General features: G+C 38.6%; 2 protein-coding genes and 1 pseudogene across 2 annotated transcripts; all 3 read left to right on the top strand.

The window, feature by feature from the left end:
* Positions 1–3,162: 3,162 nt before the first annotated feature.
* On the top strand, positions 3,163–4,205 carry LOC104767581 (putative F-box protein At3g17265 pseudogene; annotated as a pseudogene).
* A 4,569-nt stretch (positions 4,206–8,774) lies between these two features.
* On the top strand, positions 8,775–10,895 carry LOC147920315 (uncharacterized). Its single transcript, XM_087501009.1, has 2 exons — positions 8,775–10,703; positions 10,803–10,895. Exons 1-2 carry the CDS (start codon positions 8,775–8,777, stop codon positions 10,893–10,895), a joined length of 2,022 nt encoding a protein of 673 aa, XP_087357135.1.
* Positions 10,896–11,808: 913 nt separating this feature from the next.
* Positions 11,809–12,693, top strand: LOC147920314 (uncharacterized). Its single transcript, XM_087501008.1, has 3 exons — positions 11,809–11,958; positions 12,053–12,112; positions 12,280–12,693. Exons 1-3 carry the CDS (start codon positions 11,809–11,811, stop codon positions 12,691–12,693), a joined length of 624 nt encoding a protein of 207 aa, XP_087357134.1.
* Positions 12,694–25,390: the final 12,697 nt, after the last annotated feature.

Genomic DNA, 25,390 nt, shown 5'->3' with positions numbered 1-25,390 from the left:
GTTTTTCTTTGCCATGTCAAATCGACTTTGTGGGCTTCCGGTAATGGGGCAGAACCAGGAGGTCTCATTGCACTGTTTATTAGCAACAACTCATTGTTTTGCTCAGCAAGCAGCAAACAAGAGATGAGACTTGCATAAGTTTTGAAACCCCTTTCACGATACTGTTGCTGAAGCAGTATGTTATTGGTGTGAAAGGTTGAGAATGTCTTCTCTAGCAAGTCTTCCTCAGTAACCTCCTTACCACATAACCTTAGGATTGAGACTATCTTAAATAGCTCTGAGTTATACTCATCCACGGATTTGTAGTCCTGGATCCTTAGGTTTTTCCAATCAAATTGAGCCTTTGGTAGGAGCACCGTCTTTTGGTGTCCATATCTGTTTTTCAACTCTGTCCAAAGCTCAAGAAGATTCTCTATTGTAAGGTATTGGTTCTTGAGACTCTCAGCAAGATCATGGCGTATATGTAAGATCACCTTATATCTATTTTCAGTGCAATCACTATCATTCTCAATTCACTCACATAGGTCCTTTGATTTCAGGTTAATCTTAGTATTTAATGCCCATTATAAAATACAAAACATGCACCCGATTATTGTCATGCGTTATTTGAGACCGAACCATGCAATTTTTTTTAATCTTAGGACATGCGGTATTTAAGACCGAACCATGCCAATTGTTTTAGTCTAGGCCATGCGGTATTTAAGACCGAACCATGGATTTATTTTCGTTTGGGACATGCGGTATTTAAGACCGAAACATGCCGATTATTTTTTGTGTATAATGTCTTGTTTAATCACATAATTTCGTGGCCTATTTATGCATGAAAACAGTCCTAGACAAGTTCTAGTATGAACAGGAAATCTGCACAATTTCAGGTTTTAGCAATTTTCCTTTTCTTAGATAAAATTTCCTTTTTCTTAAAACAGGATAAACACAAAGTCTAGGAAAATAGAATTTCTCTAATATTCCGATTTTAATTAGGATTTTAGGGTTTTGATTTTAAACAAACAATCAAGAACAATCAGAATTTAAACTTAGAACAAACAGATTCATATTTTCGATTTTAGGGTTTAAGTTCTAAGGTTCTCATGCACCAAGCAAACAATCAAACACAACCGGATTTTAAACATATCATAATTGGTTCAATTTTCAAACAATCTAAGCAGGCCTAAACCTCACAGCAAATCGATTTTAGAGTTTTTAAGATTTTGGGTTTTAGGGTCTAAAAGCTTAGGGTTTTGTTTGTTGATTGTGTACTTGTAGATTTTAGGGTTCCATTAGATTTTAAGATCAGATTTGATTTCATAGGTTCTAATAAGGTTTGATTATTTACCTTGCACCGTTTGGGGTTGACTGGAATTGATCCGGGAGCTAAAGACCTCAGATATACCTTGATTTTGATCACGAACCTCAGACTAGTCTCGAACAGAACTTGATCACGAACTGAAGCTTGACCACGAACAGGGATTGACCTCGAACCTCGAACAAGTTATGAATAAAAACTTGATCACGAACAGAACCGGACCACGAACGAGGATTGATCACGAACTGGTCACGAACAGGAACCGATCGCCGAGAGTTTGAACTATCGCCGAGCTTGGACGAACAAGGAGTTACGTGCGGCGGCGGTTTAGGGTTTTAGGGTTAGGGTTTTTCTCAGCTGGCTTTAGAGCTTCGTGCTGATAACGTGTTGTAAACTAGAGAATCTAAAGTTGTAATTCTCTTACTCTTATTATTAGAATCGAATAGAGGTTACAATATATATAGCAATGTCAAAGGCTAAAACTGACTAGGCAATAGTAAATAGGCCATGGGCCTTACACATCAAAACACATAACGGGCCGGTTATGGAAGTCCACTCCAAGTGTTTTACAACAAAAAGCAAATTTATACTCAAGTTTGATTTCACAAGAGAGAGATTTGGACATCTATCTCTTCCTTTCCAGAAGAATTACAATGATCAAACTGTGGTTCTATCAGTTGTTAGAGAGGAGAAACTTGCCTTGTTACAACAGATTCGTTAAAGATGAATATATGGGTGATCAAAACTAAGGTCGATGAGGACAAAGACTTGTCTTGGAGCAACTTCTTGGTAGTAGATTTTGGTAAAGTTATATTAACAAGTGAGACGTTGATGTACATGAGTTTCTTGGTTGACGAGGAGAATAAAATCGTGGTGTGCTCTGATAATACAAAGATTGGCATTAAAACGACGACCATAATTTACTTTGCTAAAGAGGGTATACAAGTTCATCAAGAGACTGCACAGCAACCAAAAATTTGTTGGCCATTTCTCGTCAGTTATGTTCCAAGTTTGGTTCAAATTCAGTGAGGTAGTTTAAGTAATCCTGCAAGCAGAGGATTAAAGGTTTATTAACTTAGTCAATCGTAAAATAAACAGAGTAGCTGAAACTTTTATTTTATTTTTTATGTATCATTCTTTTACTTTTGAAATTACATTTTTGGTGTTCTTACTCAAGTCCGTGTATGTGAATGCACGGAGTACTGGAGGGCAACTTTGTAAGAAGCCTTAACGCAATCGAAGTAACTAAAACCCAACGCATATCCAAATTACACTTCAACATATGTTAAGAGCTTTATACAAGTGACCAAAGCTTCTACGAGAGGAAGATGACGATGAGGAGGAGGCTTCTAGTTCTTAGGAAATATTTCTAGTTATTGACATGATTTATTTTACAATTTAATAGTCTTTATAATCATCGAGTTAACCTTATAAGCTGAGAATCCCGGAGATAAGAGCATTTGTTAGCAAATTCTACAAACACAAAAAATCAAGAATAGATGGAAACATGAGAAGCCAAAAACGCGAAAAAGCCCTAAACTTGATCAGCAAGAAACCTAGACAGAACATAGTAGACTTTTAAGTTTTGAGAGAAATCAGAAACTCATAATCTTACTCTGCACTTGTTAATATAGAGAGAGTTTTTGGAGACCAATCTCCTAAGTCCTAACCTTATTACAACCTCTCCCTGATTCTCTTAAGCTTTTCTCTTAAATGTAGTCATGCTCATTGACTATTATACCCTCTCTAGTCTCTATTTTATACCAATTGTTAAACCCTAATTTCGATCTATAGTTCTGTCGCTGTCTTCCTCTGTTCCTCAAGTCGTCATACGAGACATCACAAGATAAACAAACACTATGATGTTTGCTTATCTTCCACATGATTTAGAATCAGAAATACTCTCTAGGGTTCCAGCCAATTCTCTAACAAGGCAATAATGGATACTCTAATTCATAGTGTCAATCTCCATGGAATCCAAAACAGCTTTGATCCATCCATTGAGGTTGCAGTCAAACTTAACAAGCTAAAAGATTCAGAACAGTTTAAGCCCATCTTAATTCACTGTGAGGGTTTATTATTGTGGACTCCAAACGGCGGGAAACTCGTGGTTTGGAACCCTTGTACTGGTCAAACCAGGTGGATCAAATCCAATCATCGTAATCTTTTGTTAGATAGGTATGTCTTAGGATACGTAAACAACAACAACAAATCTTGGGATAGCTACAGAATCTTGACTTTTGACTATTTTTATTGCTGCCTAAAGGCTTCTCCTCTTAAGTTTGATATCTATGAGTTCAACTCTGATTCATGGAGGTTTCTTGATGACGTCTATCCTAATTCTTTCATTCACTCTGATGGCGTGACTCTGAAGGGAAATGCTTACTGGTACGCTTTAGATGAAGAAGACTCTCTCCTTAAATTCATACTAAAGTTTGATTTCACTACTGAGAGATTTGAACGTCTGCGTCTGCCTCTATCTTTTAAGAGTACTAGTTATGTTAGTGTGGTTCTCTCAGTTGTTAGAGGAGGGAAACTTGCCTTGTTACAACAGAGGGTTGATGATACAGATTCGTTAAAGATGGATATATGGGTGACAAAAACTAAGATCGATGAGGCCAAAGACTTGTTGTGGAGCAACTTCTTGGTAGTGGATTTGGGTAAAGTTATGTTACCAGATGTGATGATGGTCCCTTATATGAGTTTCTTGGTTGATTAGAAGAATAAAATGGTTGTATGTTGTGATACAGACTTATTGAGATTGATTAATCCCATGAGGACCACGACAAAATTATACTTCGCTATAGAGGGTAGACAAGTTCATCAAGAGATTGTACAAGAAACCTGGGATGGTTGTCCATTTCTCCTCAGTTATGTTCCTAGTTTGGTTAAAATCCATTGAAGTACTTAAAAGTATAATTTGTGGGCAAAGGAAGAAATTATAATTAATTTAATTACATAGTTTTTTTTAGTCTATATTATAAAAGAATTTAATTCTCTTGTGCCTCTATCCCAAGAATTCTTTTCTACACATCCACTTTAATTCTACATACCCCTCTTCTTTAATGAAAGGACAAAACTACCCCTCTAACAATTTTTAAATAAAAATCAAACATCCTAATTGTACCAGTTGTACCCTGCATAGTGGGATTCGAACCATGAGCGCGCGCAAGTGCGCATGGAGCTCGCAACCACTGAGCTACTGTGTTTTTCGTTGAACACTTATTGGTTTAATTATATTTAACCTTTAAAAATTTTCATTAAGGATAATATTGTATTTTTACCATTGAGGGTTTTTGAAAAATTGTTTTGATGAAAATGGGGGTATGATATTGTTGTCCTATTATAAAATGGGTTGATTCTGTTAAGTTAATAAACAGAGTAGCTGAATTTTCTTTGATTTTTTTTTTTTATATTTTTCTTTATCATATTCATAAATTGCTTTTGAAAATACATTCTGGTGATCTACTTAAATACATTGTTTCTGAATGCTTATGAAAACCGAATTTTTTTTCAGATATATATTTTTTTCAGGTCATCAACAAATGCTTATAGCTTTATATATCCTCGGAATAGTTCAAGTCCGTGACCGTCCACTGTTTTGCTTTTTCACCAAAACGTCCCATTTTTCATAGTGTCGATGATTAGACCAGTCGACAGAAAAAGAAGCTAATAATGAAACGCCACGTAGTACTGTTCCCGCCTAAATCATAACAAAGTAGTAGCAAGCAAAAGAGCAAATCATTCTCTCTTCTTCCCCAAATCCGAATCCCTAGCGTTTCTCTCTCCGCCGCAAGCACAACAACACTTCTATGGAAGACGGTGATCTCTCCTCCGATTCAGGTCCAGTTTCTTCTTCCTTAATTTCTAGGCCTCCGTTTGTTTTGATATTATGACTTTCCAATTTCTGAATCTGTCTAGTGATTTTAGTTTTTCTAGTACCTCAAAATGCCTCTGAATGTGTAATGTTATCTTGATCTGCATTTTTAGATGTTAAGAAGAAACTAAGTTCGGCGACTGTGGTGGATAGTCGAGTTCCTATACAGGCGGAGAAAGATCAAAAATTTCTGAGAGGTACGGCCAAGTGGCTCATTACTACTTCTCGTTTAAGTCCTGACTCCTTTGTGCGGCATATAGGTCCGTTCTTGCCTTTTGATGTTTATCAACTCGAGAAAGAAGTATTGAAGATACGCAAAGAGCGTAAAGAGATGGTCAAGAAATTTCTCAAGGAATTTGATGGGAAACTAACGATATCTTATGATCTTTTAGCTTATGATGATGAATATCACAGTTATTCTGAAGATGGTTCTATTTGGCACAAGGATTTCGTTTGTATGAGTGTCCATTTCGTTGATCGTAAGTGTAAGGTGGGGAAATGGATCTTAGGGTCCTATCCTACCGAGTATGCACGCGGGGAAACAGTTTCTGTTTACAGAATCAAGACTGTTCTTGTGGATTATGAGATTGAGAACAAGGTCTCTGCTCTTCTAGTGCCTAACTATGATGATCCTGGTCATAAGGAGTTTGATTCTTTCAAGAAATGGATAGGAAAGAGAGGGAAAATTCCGATTGATCCTTGCTTCTTCCGCATCTACTGTTGTGCTGATCTTTTCAGGTTGATGGCTGGTGATGTGTTTGACAATATGGACTTGCTACTTGAGGAGATCAGGGTGTTGGTTGGATGGGGTAAGCTGACACCAACCAACTGGAACGTCTCTTTGCGTAATCTGCAAGAAGCGTTAGATATGGAAGATAAGAGAGTATTTGTTGAGGATGGTTATTACCAGGAATATGACTGACCATCCGATGAAGACTGGGAAATGATTAGAACGTTTTGCAAACTTGCTGGTTGCATTTATAAAGTGGCAAAGGAGCTTTTCGAAGGAGGTTATTCGACATCTAATGTCTACTTCCACCTTCTTGCGGAGCTGAAGTTTATGTTGAACCAAGAGCTTGCGACTGCTGATGATAACGATCACTTCCTCAGCAAACCTACGGAGATATTGGAGAGGTTTGATAAGTACTGGAATGATATGTTCCTGGTTTTGGCAACTGCTTCTGTTTTAGACCCTCGTTTCAAGATGACTTATCTTGAGTTTTACTGCTCAAAGAACGAAGTTAATGATGAAGATTCAAAAGCTGAAACTGTTTTGGACTTTGTACGCAATCTATATGCTCACTATGCAGCTAGTGGTATCCGTCCACAAACAGAATGCCTGGATACTACACTTGACTCAGTTTTCTATAGCTCAAAAGAAGAAGAAGAAGAAGATGATGAAAGTGATGAAGAATGTGGGGAAGAATTAGAACATAAGGTCAAGGAAGAGAAGAAGTCTGATACATACGAGGATTTTGCTTTCTTTCAAGAGTTTCTCAAGTTTGAAGGATCTTCAAGAGAGTTTGGTGAATCGGAACTCGATTCCTACCTTATCAAAGAACCGGTAATGGAGTGGAACAAAGACTTTAAAGCATTGGACTGGTGGAGAGAAGAGAGCCAAAAGTATCCAATACTCTCCCGAGTAGCTCGTGACATTCTCTCCATTCCAATCTCACGTGCCACATCGTGGGATGCTTATGTTGCTGACAAAAGAGAGTGTCCAGAATTTGTTGTCTCCATGAAGGCCAAACTTGTGAACGCCATGATGTGCAGCAAAAGCTGGTCACAGCTTTGACACGGTAAAATTTGTAACAACAAAAAGTGCTTGGGCCTTGGTGAGAAACTCATATATCTGCTTCTTTTTCATTAAGTCTGTTTTCCATTTCAACATCAGAAAACATTGAGATTTGAGAACCTTGTTTAACTAAATGAAATTTCTCAAGTCCACATCATATTAGTTGTAACGTTACATTTGGAGTTTCTTTGATCTAACTATTTTTTTTCTCTTCTTGTTTTCTCACATTAAGACCACATATGTTATAGACAAAGACGATGTTTATAGTAATGTTTTCAGCATAGTACATATGCTTTGTCATCACCAAACTATAATCGTTACTATGTCAATAATTACCTAGCTTTTTTTAAGTCAATTATAAAAAAGGGCTGTTTCTATTAAGTTAAACAGAGTAGCTGAATTTTCTTTGAGATTTTTTTTTTTTTTTTTGTTTTGTTCATCATTCGCTTTTGAAAGTATATATTGAGCTATATATTTCCTTACTCACATTGTTTATGAATGAATGCTTAGTGAGCTATATATATCCTTTGGATTTTTTTTTTTTCTTTTCAGAAATACAAGTGTGTGTGCATATGAATACCGAAAACAAAAGCTTAGAAAGCTAAGAAGGTTGGTGAATTTTTTTAGGGCAAATAGCACCTAGACCCACTTTGGTGTTGAGTTCTTTCAGGAAAACCCACTTTCAAAACTCCCTATACTTTGTCAAGTTTAATGCTTATGTGTTTATATCCCTTTTACATTTTTGTCCTCATACCAATAGAAGGTAAGTGGTAAGTAAAAACTTACCTTACTTTATGTTGCTTTATTCTCCATCGTTGGATTGTTTGCTGCTTATTAGATTGGATGATGGAAGATTGTTTGTGGATAAGAAACATAAGTTGAAGGTAGGGGTTTTGTCCCTGAGAACGAGACATGGCTGCGCATGTAGGGGTTTTTAAGGTTTTGTGGATAGGGTCGTATAAATTCAACTTTGTATGTCGTTCGTGGATGGTTGTGAAATTAAGCTGTGATTTTTAATGCAGGGTGAAGATCTTCGTTGCATTGTGGTAATATCCGGTTGCTGGAGGTGTTCTGAGGACGGTGTTTGGGTATTCACAGTTGACAATAAACTTTTGTCGCGTGTTGTTCCATTGTCTGCCACCACAACGTTAGGAGAGTTAGAAGTTTCAGTTGTTGGGAAATTCGTTTTGGTGGAGAAGAAGGCAAATCTGAGTTATCGCATCCCAACGTATATGGAATTGACGACGGGGGTGAGGACGCCTCCGGTGGTTGTGACAACGAATTTAGGTCTTGAGTATTATATTGAGATGCTTAGGCGGAACCGTGGGTTGAATTTGTTTGTAACATTTGAGGAGGTTAAGAAGAGAGGAATGAACGACAATGCTGAGGATTCCTATTGGAGAGAGGAAAGTCGCAAAAAACGTAGTTCGGGGTCTTCTGGTGCACTTAGTAATAGCGGTAGTGAAGAAGGGTTTTTAGGAGAAGCATCAACAGCAGGTTCGAAGACATTGGTTTTTGAGACAACCCAGGTGGATGAAGAATATATGGCTGAGTTGGCAGAAATTGAGGGGAAGATGAAGGGCAATAATGGTGAACAAGTTGGAATTGGCCGTGGCTTGACAAGTACACAATTAGGTTATGTGGAAGAATGTGTCGGAATGGAAGATAGTTTTGAAGATGTAGAGTAGGAAGAAGATTCTGTAGTAACAGATGTAGCTGTGGCCCCAAGAAGCTATGATAAAGAGTTTTGGGGGAACCTCATTGGCGATCAGTTTGGTCGGGTGAACGTGGTGGAGGTTATGTGTAACACAAACTCCTGTTTTGATCACACTGTGCTAGTTAAGGGAGATGTTCCTTTAAAAGAGGAGAGTAAAGTGAGGACAAGTGGTGGGTTGGAACAGGTCGGAAATGTTGATGGTGACTATGTTGATATAACCACGTGGTCAAACGATCGTGGACAGGTCCCTGGTCCTGCAGTGGACGGTCGCAAGCTAGAAGATATAGATGATGAGGAGTTTGATATTCCGCCTTTGTTTGACGACACAGAGTATGTTAGGGAAGAAATACTGGATCTGGATTTTGAGGATGATGGGAAAGGTATCTATAAGGGTAAGGTGTTTGCAAACAAAAAGGATTGCCAGATAGCTTTAGCTATATACGCCATCAAGAACATGTTTCACTTTACGCAGACGACGACCAAGAAAGAGTCGTTTGTAGTTAGTTGTTCTAGGGATAGGTGTGACTGGAGGGTACTAGCTTGTGAAATGAAGGAATCATGCTACTATGTGATCAGAAAAGCTAATCTAGAACAGACATGTCCAATAGAGACGAGGGACAAGTACTTAAAGAAAGCGACCTCTAGGGTGATTGCAGCCGTGTACAAAGCGAAGTACAGTGATCCTACTAGAGGACCAGCTCCTTTGGATCTCCAGCAGATGGTATTAGAAGAATTGAGGGTGGATGCGTCGTACAACAAATGTTGGAGGGCGAAGGGGAAGGCTCTGGAGGGAATATTTGGTTCTGATGATGAATCTTATGAGGATATTCCTTGTTATCTCCATGTTCTAAAAGAAGCGAATCATGGTACTGTAACCGATATTAAAACTGAAGTGGTTGAAGATGGCAGAGAAATGTTTCTGTATATGTTTTTGGCTTTTGGTGCTTCCATAGAAGGTTTTAAGAAGCTTAGGCGTGTGATTGTTGTGGATGGAACTCATCTGAATGGGAAGTATAATGGAGTTCTTTTGACAGCAAGTGGACAAGATGCTAATTTCCAGGTTTTTCCGCCTGCTTTTGCTGTTGTGGACAGTGAGAACGACGACACTTGGACGTGGTTTTTTGAGAAATTAGAACGAATTATTGCGGATAGTAAGAGCTTGACCATAATTTCAGATAGGTGCAGCTCAATATACGTAGCGAAGAAGAGGGTGTTCCCTTTGTCACATCATGGATCTTGCATAGTACATCTAGCCAGGAATGTTAATGCGAAGTTTCATAGTAAAGGATTTGCAAAACTTGTGACGAATGCAGCGCTTGCCTATAAGGTAACTGGTTACCAAGATATTTATAGACAAATGAAAGCCAAAAACGCCAACTGTGCCGCTTATCTGGATAAAATTGGAGCAGCTCATTGGAGTAGGGCTTATTTCCAAGGGAACCGTTACAATTTGATGACCTCCAACATTGCAGAGTCTCTGAACAATGTGTTAGGAAAGGGGAGAGGCTGTCATATTGTTGAACTACTCAAGTACATTTGTGCGATGTTAAGTAGGTGGTTTAGTGCGAGACGCAAGAAAGCTGGGAAGCATAGAGGGTTGACTACGCCGGAGGTTGATAAACAGATGCAGAAGAACGTGGTTGGTGTTTGTGGTAGCAAAGTTGGCAGTTTATCTAGTTGGAGTTATGAAGTGGTGGGTTTACTTAACGGAAAGCACCATGTTTTGCTTGATATGAAGCAGTGTTCTTGTAAGCAGTACGATAGGCTGAAAATACCATGCGAGCATGCATTGCTAGCAGCTGATACGCAAGGCATCCCATATGGGAGTTTGGTGGGTGACTGTTACAGAACAGAATCATGGAGAGGGACTTACGAAGGGATAATTAATCCTGAAGCGAGTGACGCTGATATTCCTGTTGAAATCAAGAACCATGTTTTATACCCTCCTAAGGCTCGACGACCAGCTGGTCGTCCAGAAGAGAGTAGGATTCCTTCTGTTGGAGAGTTTCGTGTAAGTGGACACAATGTGTGTAGACGTTGGTTATGTTTCGTGGTAGTGTACACAGCATTATCGTAACCGTTTAATTCTGATGTGTTTTGGTGTATGCAGAAAAATGGGGTCGTGAAAACTAAAGTGAATCGTTGTGGTAGGTGCAAAACGACGGGACACAATCGAGCAAGTTGTACGAACCCGTTTCCATAATGATGACTGTAGACAGTTGGATGGTAGTGTCGGAGAACACTTGTTTTGGGTTTCTTGGCGTGAAGGTAACCGGTTTAGGAGCGGATAGTATTCAACTGGGTGTGTCATGATTTGCTGGTTTTTGTGGATGTAATTGGGAACACTATTGCTTACATTGCTACTTACAAATTAACTAGGTATCCACTACTGCTTGTTTTTGTGGAAATGGTTATTTTTGGTTGGTTTAATAATTAACGACTATTGGAAACAATGCTACTGAAATGTAGTCGAGATGAACGGTTTTGTTTGTTGAAATCTATTGAAATGTAATCGAGTTGAAAGGTTAGTATCCACGTGGTTGGTTTGTTATGGTTTGATGTTGAACTGAAAGTAATATTATATTAGGGTAGTTGAACTGAAAGTAAAATTGTGAGTTCTATCCTCAAAATGTAATCCATATGGATATCGATACCAACGATGTTGTATCCACGTACTCGTCATCCATTTGTACACGAATGTGTGGACATTTGTGTTGTATATACAAAAATCCAATAAACTAGTATAATATATATACTTGAACATGTGGATACCGAGTAGTCTAATATTTTCTACCACTAAGTGACCATGTGGATGGTTTGTTGAGGATGAGTTGAGTAGGGAAGTTTATATCATGTGGATAGATATGTTTCTGTGTGGTTAATATCATGTGGATAGATATGTTTCCTTTGTCTATAAACCTACTCACCTAAATCCTATTGTTAATTGTCATTTTAATATAATATCATCCCAATATACAGCATCGACGTGGTCACTCCGTGGTAGCAACTAATATAGTACTAACACATTATCCATGTGGATAAGTTGGAATAGACAGAAGTTAGCTTCATAAGGAGCACCTAAGGTTTAGGAAACATTCTACAACGCAAGGGAAAACATGGTTCCAACATACAACATCGTCAATGTTGGTACACGTTTGAGAAGGACCAGACCTTACCCTTGGCATGTAGGTGTTTTGACAAGGGGGAGTGACCGTGAAGCAGAAGAGGAGCCAATCCGCGAGGCTATTGAGCATCTTAATTTAGAGGTTAGTTTTCTTACATGTACAGTTCAAGATCTGCGAATCAATATGGTATATTTTAAAATTTTGCGGTGGATAATACTTGTGGATACATTTAAAGGCACCTCTGCGAAGAGATCTGCACATCCCAGCCCCTATACTTGCCAAAATAGTGAGTTTGGTATCTCAAGATGGTCGGATGGCGCTGAAAAACTAGATACTCGCTGGTCGCGTGGGCAGGGAAGATGCTTTGTCTGCGGAGACACTTTCGTCGGTCAGGTTGAACCGAGATCCCGAGTTTGTGAAATGGTCAAGGCCTTCGCATATCTACTATGATTTCTTTGGAAGGTGTCTGAACGAGAAGAATCTGTATGTGTTGTATGTGAGAAGCTTGTTCCTAGCGTTTCAATGCCTCAATTGGAAGAGGCAATCAAATTGGTCGGTACGGTGAAGATTGTGTATCCAGTGGCTGAACTATTGTGGATAATGTTGAGTATCTGCGCTGGTACTCTAGATATGGATGTCTACTGGAACTTTAGGAAGATGTACGGGTTTGCTCAAGCAGAGAAAATGGCTGACTCGTTGAGGTACCACATCTACATCATCGGACCTCAAAGAAAAAGCACATATGAGAAGACTTGGCGTTTTGAAGATTTCCCAGAGTGCATGTGGCAACACGACGCTCTTGGTGAATACAACGTGGAGAGATGCATGGAGTGTATCTATTTTTACCTAGCAAAAGATATAAAGTATTTATCCTAAGTTATGGTAATCAGGGTGTATTTCTGAATCAAGTTTGTAACTTAATTTGAACTTATCCTCATCTAACCATCCATATTTGATTTCAAACTTACAAAAAGAGATGCAATATCTAAAAATGTTGATATCCACATGTTCATTAATTATTGGTTAGGAACATATGTATTTACAACACACCAAGCCACAACTAATGTTTTCTATCTCTTATACGTGTCAAATAATATTAGGGGAAGTCTTTCAAGCCACAATACTTATTTGCACACAAAATCCTGTCCGTGTGGTTAATAACATATGGATAGGTAATTTCCGGACGTATAGGCACATTTCCACCCACGAATAAAATCAACAACAAACCATCCACGCAGACACGGTGGCGTAGTTAGTATTAGAGTATAATGTATCCAGGGGTGAACACATTTCAGAGTAATAGAAAGTTTAGATTATTGAGCAATTGAACTAAACGTAAGAATAAAACTTCAGTACGGCTCTAAATGTATGGCTATTTAAGATAAACACAATATATCGACATGGTCGTAGTTGGGTGGATGACGATTTCGTGGATAGTAATAGTAGTTATCAACTTGTGAAAACAGCTACATTATCAGTATCCATATGGTTGACATTATGTGTACATAAACGTCAGAGGTATCTTATCGATCTCTGTAAATTTATTGCATCGTTTCGATATCTAGAAATTCATTGAATTGTATCGTTTTGATTTCATAGGTATCATTCCATTTTCTTTTAATTCTTCGTGTCGTTTGGCTGTCTCTAAATTCATTGAAACGTTCCCTTCTCTTTGATAATTGCACCTATAAATAACCTCTCTATCTGCTTTTACTCAATTTCATCTACTTCGTCGATAATTGCACCTAGAATCGAGCAATGGCGGGAGAGAGTTCCAGAAAACGTCACAAACGCATGTCAAAGTGGGAAGACGAAGCACCACGCCCGATTACCATGGCCGGGGAGAGTTCGAGGGAACGACCAGAAGGGGATGCTGACTTCGAGTGGGAGGAGGAAGCTTTAGAGGCCGTGAGCGAAGCCTTCAGTCAGACGAAAGTCGTGGCTAAGGCGGAGACAGCTGATTGTTTCAAATGAATTCTTAATATGATTAAAGAACATATGAAGAAGAAGGAAGAGTCAACCGCCCTACTGCATCAAGTCGAATTAATCGACGCTTAACTCTCCCAACTGAATCAAATTTTGGGACAACAACTTGTGGACTTCGAGGCAGAGCACAAAAGGTTAGAGGTGATGAGAGAAGTTGCGGCGGAGGACGCTAAGCAGTGTGGGGTTCCTGCTCCTATTGATTGGTCGAAAGTTGGTGTTCGTTTCAACGAAGAGTCATGAAAGTTGATATTTTAAGTAGGATTTCCCGTTTTATACCACATTATGGATTTTAATTTTTTTTTTTTCATCAGTTGATACCTCATGTCTAGATTTATTATTTATCAAAACTATGCAGTAAATTCCTTTTTTCATCATTTAAGCATCCTCATGGTGTGTAGTTATGTTGTTTTGTATATGAAAAGTTTATGGTGTGAATTTAAAGAGAGAATACAGACTTACTGGCATAGTGCCAAGGATATCAATCCACACCCATTTTTAGTACGAGGACAAGAACATGTGGATATCTAAATACGTGGAATAAAAAATTGCAACAAAGTATTATAATTTGATTCGCAATTATGTCCCAATTTTAAAGCGTTTGTGGACTAGGACATGTGGATATCTGAAAATGGATATACCTGCATGTTCTCTTTTTTGTGGATACAAACCTTTGTATAGCACTAGCTATAACTACTATTTTCAACAGCTTTTACGTTTCAAACTGGGTCAGAGTACCTGTGGGTAGAGATACACTGTGGATATGTGTGTTTAGATATCCTGTAGAAATGTGTGGATTGATATCTAATTTTAAAGTTTCGAATGCTCAAATTAGGATTCTACCCAGTTGTAGATTGTGGATACCATAAATAGCACATCTTACAGGAAAGTAGTTTCATAGGATTTGAATGGAAAATACAGACAACAATTTAAAGCAATATTGCTTACAATCCTAAGACAAAAGCATTATATCTCTAGATAGGAAGTAGAAGATACACTCGATACACCTCTCTCCATTGAATTCCTGCAGCTCCGCGTGGTCAACACCACACATTGGCACATCTTCAAAGTGCCAAGTATTAGAAAAAGTCCTCCATCGCTTTGGCTGCATTGTGTGGATGTGGTACATTAGAGAGTCAGCCAGCCTATCAACATCACCAAATCGAGACTTCTTCTTGTAGTTCCAGTAAAAATCCATATCCAAAGTCCCTTCGCAGCTCTCATCATTATCCACAACAACTCAGCAACTGGGTACACCTCTCTCCATTGAATTCCTGCAGCTCCGTGTGGTCAACACCACACATTGGCACATCTTCAAAGTGCCAAGTATTAGAAAAAGTCCTCCATCGCTTTGGCTGCATTGTGTGGATGTGGTACATTAGAGAGTCAGCCAGCCTATCAACATCACCAAATCAAGACTTCTTCTTGTAGTTCCAGTAAAAATTCATATCCAAAGTCCCTTCGCAGCTCTCATCATTACCCACAACAATTCAGCAACTGGGTACACATGTTTAATGGTACTCACCACTGCAATTGCCTCTTTCAAATCACAGCATTGGAAAGCTAAGAATAAACTTTTCACACACAAAGCATAAGGATTTTTAGCGTATAAACACATCCCAAAAAAGTCAAAGTACACAGAATCAGGTCTTGACCACTTAACGAATTTGGAATTGCGATCCAGCCTAACCGATGATAGTGTTTCCAACGAGTGAGCTGATACTCTACCTGCACGCCCTGCGACAAGCCAGTTCCTCAAATGTTTTATGCCATCCTGAGCTACCAAGCTCACAATTTTCGCCAGGATTGGTGCTGGGAAGTGTAGATCTCTACGTGTTGGGATCTGTAAGAGCGAGAACAAGTAGAAATACGAGATCTTCCATTTATATTAAATAAAGGATCTGGATTCCTACACGTATGAGTGTCCCTTAAATAAAAGTCTAAAAACAAGAAAACAAACCTCATGATTCAGGCAAACAAGAGGTTCGGTGATAGGTTCTTCCGCTGGTTCACGGTCACTCATACGTGTCCGAGCACTGTGAGGACGAGAGAAATGTCTTTTAGGTAGTATTCGACCATGTCCAAATTTACCATGAGAGCAGTTGTGACAGACGATTTGGTACGTCGGAACCATTTTCAGCTATTTTCTAACAGATACAAACTATGTTTATATAGAACAGACTATGATATCACTCCCAAGTAGCCCTAAAGACTAACTGTAATGGCCTTCATCAATACATAAACCACGTGGACGCAACCATGTAAACTTAATTCCTAGGAATCTATGTGGATAGCAGATAATGTTCAACCCAACAAGTTAAAAGGAAACTGTTTTTAGAATGTTGAATCCACAGCCAATAGCTGCAAAATTACAACTTATAGAAAGTCGCAAAAAAAGTCTAAAATACTCTAAACAAATTGTAATCATATTCGAATAAACATTCATGTGGATATTGCATAGGGCTCGAAAAACAGTGACAATATGTTGTGGTCATAAGGGTGTTTGATTGATGGAAAGTAGTAAATTAACTGCACGAGTAAAAAAATACAACCTTAATAAGATACATTGTTCTAATCAAAGTAATCCACATGGACAATATATTGTGGTCATATAAGTATTGTTCGAATTTCTGTTACAAAGATAATACTCGTGGCAAAATTAATGCAGTTAGTTTACACATCTCCTAAAGCAGAGCTAACTAACGGAGAACTCCAAGGGGTAGACGACAGTGCTCCTACGGTTGTAGGCCCCGAAATGTTACATCACGACAGTGCTCTTAAAGGAGCATTTAATGGATAGCTAACAGAGCAGACGGTAAAGGGAGGGAGTGACTTTTGTGATTGAGATACTGTCAATACGATTATAGTTCTCACATATCTTAAAAAGCTAGCCATCCACATGGAATTACACGGAAAACGACAGTACTTGGAATTAGCCATCCACATGGTATTAACCACATGGATTTTAATATCGGAGTCACACTGACTATTTGAAACATTATAAACACAAAGGTTCCTATCCACGTGGACAGGCTATTAGTGAGTATGTATATATGTGGATTTATTAGGGATAGAATTTTAAGATGTAGGTAGAATTTTCTAGTAAATTTTAAGATGTGGGTTTGTATCCACAAACTTGTGTACATATAGATACATCCATGTTTATATACATTCGAATCAAAAATAAGAAATCCACGTATTAAACATTCATGTCGATATTGTATATGTATCGAAAAACAGTGAAGTAAGGATGGTTGATTGATGAAAAGTAGTAAATTAACTGCAGGATTAAAAAGATAAAACCTTAATAGGATACATTGTTCTAATCAAAGTAATCCACATGGACAGTATATTGTGGTCATATAAGTACTGTTCGAATTTCTGTTACAAAGATAATACTCGTGGCAAAATTAATGCAGTTAGTTTACACATCTTTAAAAGCTCACCTACCTAACAAACGGAGAACTCCAAGGAAGACGACAGTGGTCCTATGGTTGTAGCCCTAGAAATGTAACATCATGACAGTGATCTTAAAGGAGCATTTAATGGATAGCTAACAGAGCAGACGGTAAAGGGAGAAAGTGATTTTTGTGTTTGAAATACTATCAACACGACTAAAGTTCTGACAAATCTTAAAAAGCTAGCCTACCAAAAGGAGGGTTTCACGGAAAACGACAGTACTTGGAATTAGCTATCCACATGTTATTAACCACATGGATGTTAAAATCGGAGTCACAATGACTATTTGAAACATTATAAGCACAAAGGTTCCTATCCACGTGGACATGATATTGTGTGCAAATAAATATTGTTCGAAGTGGTGGCCAAATTAAATTCAGTTGGTTTACACATCTTTAAAAGCTCACCTACCTAAAGTTGTCACCGTATATAAAGCTTATGAACCTCGGCACGCCACATAAACGGTTTGGAAGCAAAATTATTTGTTGTTGCTGATGGCAAATACTCAACGTTATGAAGAAGCTGTAATAGTAAGATTCGTTTTAGTTCTTGGCAAATAACATTCATCTAAGTGATTAACTTTAATATACCACACATTGTTTATGTTCAGGTCGCTTCGAAAACCGAGTTTCACATGCCACCCGAGCTGCTTGCCAAAGTTGCTGCTTTTTTGGGTGAAGAAGGTGTGGACGCGTTGAAGAACTTGTTAATTGTTGGTAAACAAAGTTTGAATTCGGTTTACTCCAAGGAATGTCTTGCAACCGTGCGACTCGACAAGTCCAAAGATCTCGTGTGGTGGTCGAAGCAACACTCGGAATACTATTGCTTCTTCTCCAAATGCCTTGAAAACGACAATCCGTACGCAATCTGGGCGAATAATAACAAGGGACTTGTTTATGGAGATTTCGTCTGTGCTTGTTATAGTGCTCAAAACTGGTCTCTCTCATATGTAGATGGGTGAGCTCGTGATGTAAGTTCAGAAATGGTGGTCCATAAATTATCACCACCGAATACGAAGTGTAGAGTGGGTCGTCCTAGATGTTCCCATTGTGCAAGAGCGAAGACTCCTAAGTATCATTCCTGAGATGTACCAGTATGTTCTCATCATTTCCACCTATAGCCGACCGAAATAGCTTCTTATATGATATAACGTCACGGGGTGTTTTGTTTGTATCGGGTTACTCCCTTTTAAACTCAAATTAAAATTATGTTTTACGTGAAGGTTTTGTCTTCCTGGTTTACGTGAAGGTTCCTATCCAGAAAACTGCAACCATGATTCTATATCGAAGTGTATTCAAGTGTGTTCCAGACTTATAATTTGGGGGATTTTGCAGACTAAAAATGTTGACGTCACTCTATGTCGTAGTGTAATCATCTCTGGGTATCCATGTTTATGATATGTTATGGATATGTGCACATTGATACCAGTTTTTGGATATGCACATGAGGGCCAGTTAACGAAGCAACAGAGTACCAGAGCTGATCAATCGTACTGGTTTAAAAAATATTCGATTGTCAAGGTATCAACAAAGACAGTTTAGTTGGATATGAGGTCTAACTGGAATAGGGGAAACTGTAGGTAAAGAGTGTGGATATCCAAACATGTCTGTCCACGTGGATATATGTTAAGTAGTTGACGTCCATGTGATAGGTGCATGTGGATACGAAATATGTGGATTGTAATTCATTAGATCATAGGTCTTTGAGTTTACTGCCTAAAAACATTATGCCAGAAAATCCACATTTTACAAACTGTAAGGGTACTAGGGTAATTTTTTAAACTCCTTGTGCCAGAATATCCACACTTTACAAACTGTACTTTCTTTTTTGGCAAATTTTTTGTTTCGCCAGCGCATCACGAATGCAATGTTTGGTCTTAAAAGGTTTGGGGTTCAATATATACTTTGGTAGTATATATGTATTAACACTTACCCCTAAATTTAACATTTGGTGATCAAAGGTTTAGTTTGTTATGTCATGTTTTAGGGTTTAGTGTTTAGGGTTTAGGGGTTAGGGTTTAGGGTTTAGGGGTTAGGGTTTAGGGTTTAGGGTTTAAAGTTTATACTACATTTTTTTTGGGTTTTAACGATTTTCCCTTTACTCTAATGTTTGCTGTCCAAATTATTTATTTGTAGTTAATATTTCTTATATTGGGTGAACCTTTGGAGGGTGTTGGTTCTAGGTTTAACGATTTAGGTGTTATGTGTTTGGGCATGATTTCAGAGATTTTTTCATGAGCGATGTTATTCCTTAGCCGGTAAGCAACATAAGGCAGGAGCTAGATCATAAGTCTTTGAGTTTACTGCGTAAAAATATTATGCCAGAATATCCACACTTTACAAACTGTATAGCTATTAGGGTTATCTTTTAAACTACTTGTGCCAGAATATCCACACTTTACTAACTGTACATTTTGTTTTGACAAACTTTTTGTTTCGCCAGCGCTACACGGTTGCAATGATTGGTCTTAAAAGGTTGAGGGGTTCAATATATACTTGGGATCCCTATATACTTTGGTAGTATATACGTATTAACATTTGCCATAAATCTAACATTTGCTGATCTAAGGTTTAGTTTGTTATGTCGTGTTTTAGGGTTTAGTGTTAAGGGTTCATGGGGTAGGGTTAATGTTTAGGGGTTTGGGTTTAGGGTATAAGGTTTAGGGTTAGGGTTTAAGGGTTAGGGTTTTTGGAGTTTAGGGTTTAGGGGTTAGGGTTTTAGGGTACTTGTTTTCAAGGTTACCACAAAACCATGTACATTTGGATACGGGGTCAAACTGAAATTGGTAACAGTAGGTGAACATTGCTTTGTTGCTTTGTAGAACAACTTTGAGGTCGTCGGGCATATGAAAACTGGTTTCTAGTTAAAAAGTAAGTATATCCAAACATGTCTATCCATGTGGATATAAGTTAAGTAGTTGACAGATGTTTTGAAAAAACTGTGGTATCCCCATAGACACATGAATAGGTAAATACTTAGCCGGTAAGCAACATAGGGCAGGAGCTGATCAATTGAACTTGGTAAAAATCAAGTCGTTTTGAATGTTAGCACAAAACCATGTACATTTGGATATGGGGTCTAACTGAAATTGGTAACAGTAGGTAAACATTGCTTTGTTACTTTGTAGAACAACATTGAGGTCGTCGGGCAGATGAAAACTGGTTTCTAGTTAAAAAGTAAGTATATTCAAACATGTCTATCCACGTGGATATACGTGGATATAAGTTAAGTAGTTGACATATGTTTTGAACAAACTGTGGTATCCACATGGACACATGAATAGGTAATTACTTAGCCGGTAAGCAACATAGGACAGGAGCTGATCAATCGTACTTGGAAAAAAATAAGTGATTTTGAAGGTATCCACAAAACCATGTACATTTGGATACGGGGTCTAACTGAAGGGGTAACAGTTGGTAAACATTGCTTTGTTGCTTTGTAGAACAACTTTGAGGTCGTCGGCCAGATGAAATCTGGTTACTACTTAAATAGTATATCCAAAACTGTCTATCCACGTGGTTATACGTGGATATAAGTTAAGTAGTTTGCATATGCTTTGAAAAAAAATGTGGTAGCCACATGGACATGTTAATAGGTAAATACTTAGCCGGCAAGAAACAGAGTACATGAGCTGATCAATCGTACTTGGTAAAAAACAAGTGGTTTTGAAGGTATCCACAGAACCATGTACATTTGGATACGGGGTATAACTGAAAGGGGTAATAGTTGGTAAACATTGCTTTGTTGCTTTGTAGAACAACTTTGAGGTCGTCGGCCAGATGAAATATGGTTACTACTTAAATAGTAAGTATATCCAAAACTGTCTATCCACGTGGTTATACGTGGATATAAGTTAAGTAGTTTGCATATGCTTTGAACAAAATGTGGTATCCACATGGACACGTTAATAGGTAAATACTTAGCCGGCAAGCAACAGAGTACAGGAGCTGATCAATCGTACTTGGTAAAAAATTTTGATTTTGATGGTATTCAAAAAAACCATGTACATTTGGATACGAGGTCTAGCTGGAAGGGGTTAACAGTAGGTAAACATTGCTTTGTTGCTTTGTAGTAAAAACTTTGAGGTCGTCGGCCATATTAAATCTGGTTACTAGTTAAACAGAAAGTATATCCAAAATTGTCTATCCACTGGAAGGGGTAACAGTAGGTGAGCATTACTTTGTAGAACAACTTTGAGGTCGTCGGCCAGATAAAAACTGGTTACTAGTTAAATAGTAATTATATCTAAACATGTCTGTCCACGTGGATATACGTGGATATATGTTATGGTTGTTCACATATGTTTTGGATAAATTGTAGTATCCACATGGACACGTGAATAGGTAAATACTTAGCCGTGAATTTTTTAAGAACCTAAAATACGTTAAAGTTAATAGTACGACATGATACAAACATACGGATAGGAAAACTAACAGAGGGAGTGAATGAAAGTTTGAAACTAATTGGAGTAGATGAGTGCAACATATTCCTTATAGACGTCCAACGTGTATTGTGCCCTGATATCGTTGACGATTTGGTCGGTGATCTGAGACATGAGTTCTGGATCAAATCCAGTAGCGACGATCTCTAGCAACTTCATGGCAAGAGGACCACAATCACCACATCTCTCATTGACGTAAATGTCCTAGACCCTCGACCAAGTGAATGGAGTGCAGCCATGATCTTGAGTTGAAGGCGGTGTGCACAGTTTAGAAATAAGGTATGGCAGCTGCTCTGTGAACGGGGCTATATATTTGGCAACCTTAGCATCGTCGTATAGAGTGACATTAGGATCGAGGATTTCTATGCTCCAATTTGAGAGATTGATGACTAAGCCAACCCAGTGAGAATTGTCCCAAATCATCGAAATAAATATCGTGTTCCAATCCACAAACCACTCTGAAGGAGAACCATAGGTTTAACGTTTTAGCTTATTGTCCCACTTGACTCTGGACTTAACTTTTGCTTGACAGAAGGAAGGATACTTCCCTTGTAAGTAGTTCCCAAGCCAGGGTGACAGGAAGATAGAGCGTTCAATGGATAGGACTTTAGTCAGTTTTTTTTGTAGAAAATCCACTAAAACCTCCATATGCTGAAAAAAGGGTGAAAATAATGTGTAAGTATAGATGAACTAAAATAGATTTCAGAGGTTGCTAGATAGGAAATACTTACCAAAGTACTAACCCAATTCTTAGGCTTCGATAGCTGTTTAAAAAACAAATTGTCAATTGGGTATCCACATTTGGTTATGTGTATCCTGGAGGTTTTGAAAATGGTATCCACAGTTAGCTCATTGTTCCGATATTTTCAGAATAAAATACGGCATAGGATGTGTAGGAAGTTACGTGTTTGGGCATGATTTCAGAGATTTTTTCATGAGGGATGCTAAATCTTTGTCGACTATGAGTAGAAGATCAGGCAGATGGGATGGTGAACGTGGAGGTATCCGCATAACAGCCAAGAGAAGAGCATCTTCTGGTCCCGAGAGAACACCCTTTTGTGTAGGTCTAGGTAGCGAAGAATCACTGACATCAACAGGGTCTGTGGGCGTAGCATTGCTCTGTGAGGTGAAATAAATCTCATTTTCAGCAAACTATTAGCAGCAAAATATTAGGAAAGTAAAGAAGGATGCAATACCTCTGTGTCTTCGCTGTCAGATTTGTTGCTCTGTAGGGGGGACTCACACCCAGAATCCTAATGAAGGAAGTTGGGAAATTTTAATATGAGGTAAAACAGAGAAAGTGAACTAATTGTTTTGGAAGTAAGATTTGTCTGCGGTACCTCAACGGCACAAGCTCTGTCAATGTCAACATTGGTGTCCTGCAAGAAAAAAAAGTATCGAAATGATGTTGCATATCCATGTGGATATGTAAAAGTATGTTCAGATGTCTGCGGTACCTCAACGGCACAAGCTCTGTCAATGTCAACATTGGTGTCCTGCAAGAAAAAAAGTATCGAAATGATGTTGCATATCCATGTGGATATGTAAAAATATGTTCTATAGTTAGTTATCCAAAGAGAGGTGTCCATGTGGATAGGATAAAAATGATAGGAAAATATCGGAATTGCTTACCTCAATACCACATATGGCTAACGTTAGGGGAGTGGCTTCCAACACATTATCAACGTCAATTTTCTGCGTCAAGCTCATCAAGTGTTTAAGTAGTCAGATATACTTGATTATAGAGACTTACTCGGGAAGTATATTAATTTGGTGAATAAATACCTCAATATCGTCCGAGGGTGTACCGTCAAGGACAGGACTAGGAGCAGTAAATTGAGGATTGACATTAGATTTCCCTATAAATTCATGTAACAAGCTGGTGTAAGGTTGTAGGGGTTGTGGAGATACATGATCAGCGGGATTAACTTGGTTTTGATCAATATGTGTCGCAGCCTGTATATTGAAAATGTATCCACATGGACAGTGTAAGTTTTGCAAACTGAGGTAAATGTTGAAGAAGGAAAGATAAGGGATATATACCGATTGGTCATCGAAGGGAACAGGTTTGGTGACAGTGTCATATACCGGGGATTGCTGTTTTCCAAAAAGTAGTTTAGGTAACAAAAAGGAACATAGTCGAAGTTTCATAGAAAAGGTACAAGTGTGTCTAACCTTAGTCTCAGTGTCATAAATGGGGTTGAGGCAAGAGTCCGGACATCCTGAATCCTCCTGAATCACATCTTTCATAGCGGACGGGCTGTTTTGAACAGAATGTTCCTGTATAAATTGATTAAGATGAATAAAGATGCAGACAAACTAGCTCCTGGATGATTGAAAACAACTACATACCGTACTCCCAAACGGGTGGACATATTGTTCCCAGTCGTGTTGGTTAAGAAGGATATCATCAGGAGACGTGACTGCTTTGCTAGGAGATTGTTGAGGAGTTGGGGGTGGCGTCCGGACCGTCAAATTCTCTGAAGCATTTTCTGGACAGGTAAACTCATCGCCTGAGACAGTGGAAGGTGGTGATTCCTTGACAATGGAGGGAGCAACAGATGTTGGCCTCGTAATGGTGCGCCTTAGTGGTAGTCTTAATCGCCTACGGAATCGAAGGGTGTTAATCTGAGCTTGTAGTTTCCTGTTCTCAGATTCTAACTTTTTAAACTTACTATATGCCGCATCCCTAATAGAATTAAGTTCTTTCTCTACAGCAGCTTTGAAATCAACGAAAACGTTATCGTTAGTATTGGAGAAGAAAACACGGCACCTCTTAGAACTCGAGCATTTGGACTTGGGAGAAGGGTGATTGACACGAAGTTTGGCAGAAATCTCTTTCCGCCTAGGAATAATGTGCTTCCTGTGAAGCCATTTGTCCTTCTTATCTGGTAAAGTTATTAAAGGCAAAGAACAATCACCCCCTGGCCATTCCTTTTTGGTGAAGATATGTCCTGCCTGAATGAAACTTTCCATATAAGCAATCCTTTTGTCTTTAATCTCAGCGTCCCACTCTCCCCAACCAGATTCAACAATCCCTTCTTGTTGGAAAGCTTCCAAAAACGGAGAAACTAATAGCTACGGTTGTGATAGACAAAATGTCATAATGTGTGTATCCACGTGGATAATGTAATGCAAAAATTAATAATGTGTAATTAAGACAACTTACATCTGGATAATGCTCAACACATATGACGTCTGTGAGAGGTAGATTATTCTTTGGTAGGCCAACTGAAGACCATTCCAGGAAAGTGCGGCTGTCACCAGCACCTTGAACCTTGTCTCCTAATCCAGAAATGTTACGATATGCGAGCAGTTGAAGCGCAAGTGGGAAGCCATGCAAACGGAAGGACTTATGTTGTAACTTCTCGGTGAAACTCTTCAAGGGGTCCGTTGGTTGAAGAACCTTGCCCTGCCGTTTAAGTCTTTTAGACACTGGTTTGGATTGCGGTTTGAGATCAGGTCTCATAGTAGAAATAGTCTTCAAGAAGGATTCTCTGCCCCAAGGAAATGCTAGGAACGAGTCGATGTCTTCAAGCATCTCAACATACTTCCAAGTTGGTCTATGCGTTTGGCTGGAGGCAATGAGTACACCATCGACTATGAGAAGCAACGCAAGCCGAAGCTTCCGATCCAAATCCTTGATAGTAGGGTCTTCAAAAATAGTGGACACATCACCTAGGGTCGCCT

The sequence above is a fragment of the Camelina sativa genome, chromosome 19 (assembly GCF_030686135.1).
Source record: "Camelina sativa cultivar CO46 ecotype springtype chromosome 19, ASM3068613v1".
NCBI lineage: Eukaryota > Viridiplantae > Streptophyta > Magnoliopsida > Brassicales > Brassicaceae > Camelina > Camelina sativa.
This window is presented reverse-complemented; position numbering and strand designations above follow the sequence as displayed.

Bases quoted from the DNA above. Each gene is read 5' to 3' on its own strand.
- LOC147920314 (XM_087501008.1), top strand. From the start codon at position 11,809: ATGGTTCCAACATACAACATCGTCAATGTTGGTACACGTTTGAGAAGG. The intron at 11,959-12,052 runs GTTAGTTTTCTT...ATACATTTAAAG, and splicing joins TTGAGCATCTTAATTTAGAG to GCACCTCTGCGAAGAGATCT. The intron at 12,113-12,279 runs GTATCTCAAGAT...TTTCTTTGGAAG, and splicing joins TTGCCAAAATAGTGAGTTTG to GTGTCTGAACGAGAAGAATC.
- LOC147920315 (XM_087501009.1), top strand. From the start codon at position 8,775: ATGTGTAACACAAACTCCTGTTTTGATCACACTGTGCTAGTTAAGGGA. The intron at 10,704-10,802 runs GTAAGTGGACAC...TGGTGTATGCAG, and splicing joins CTTCTGTTGGAGAGTTTCGT to AAAAATGGGGTCGTGAAAAC.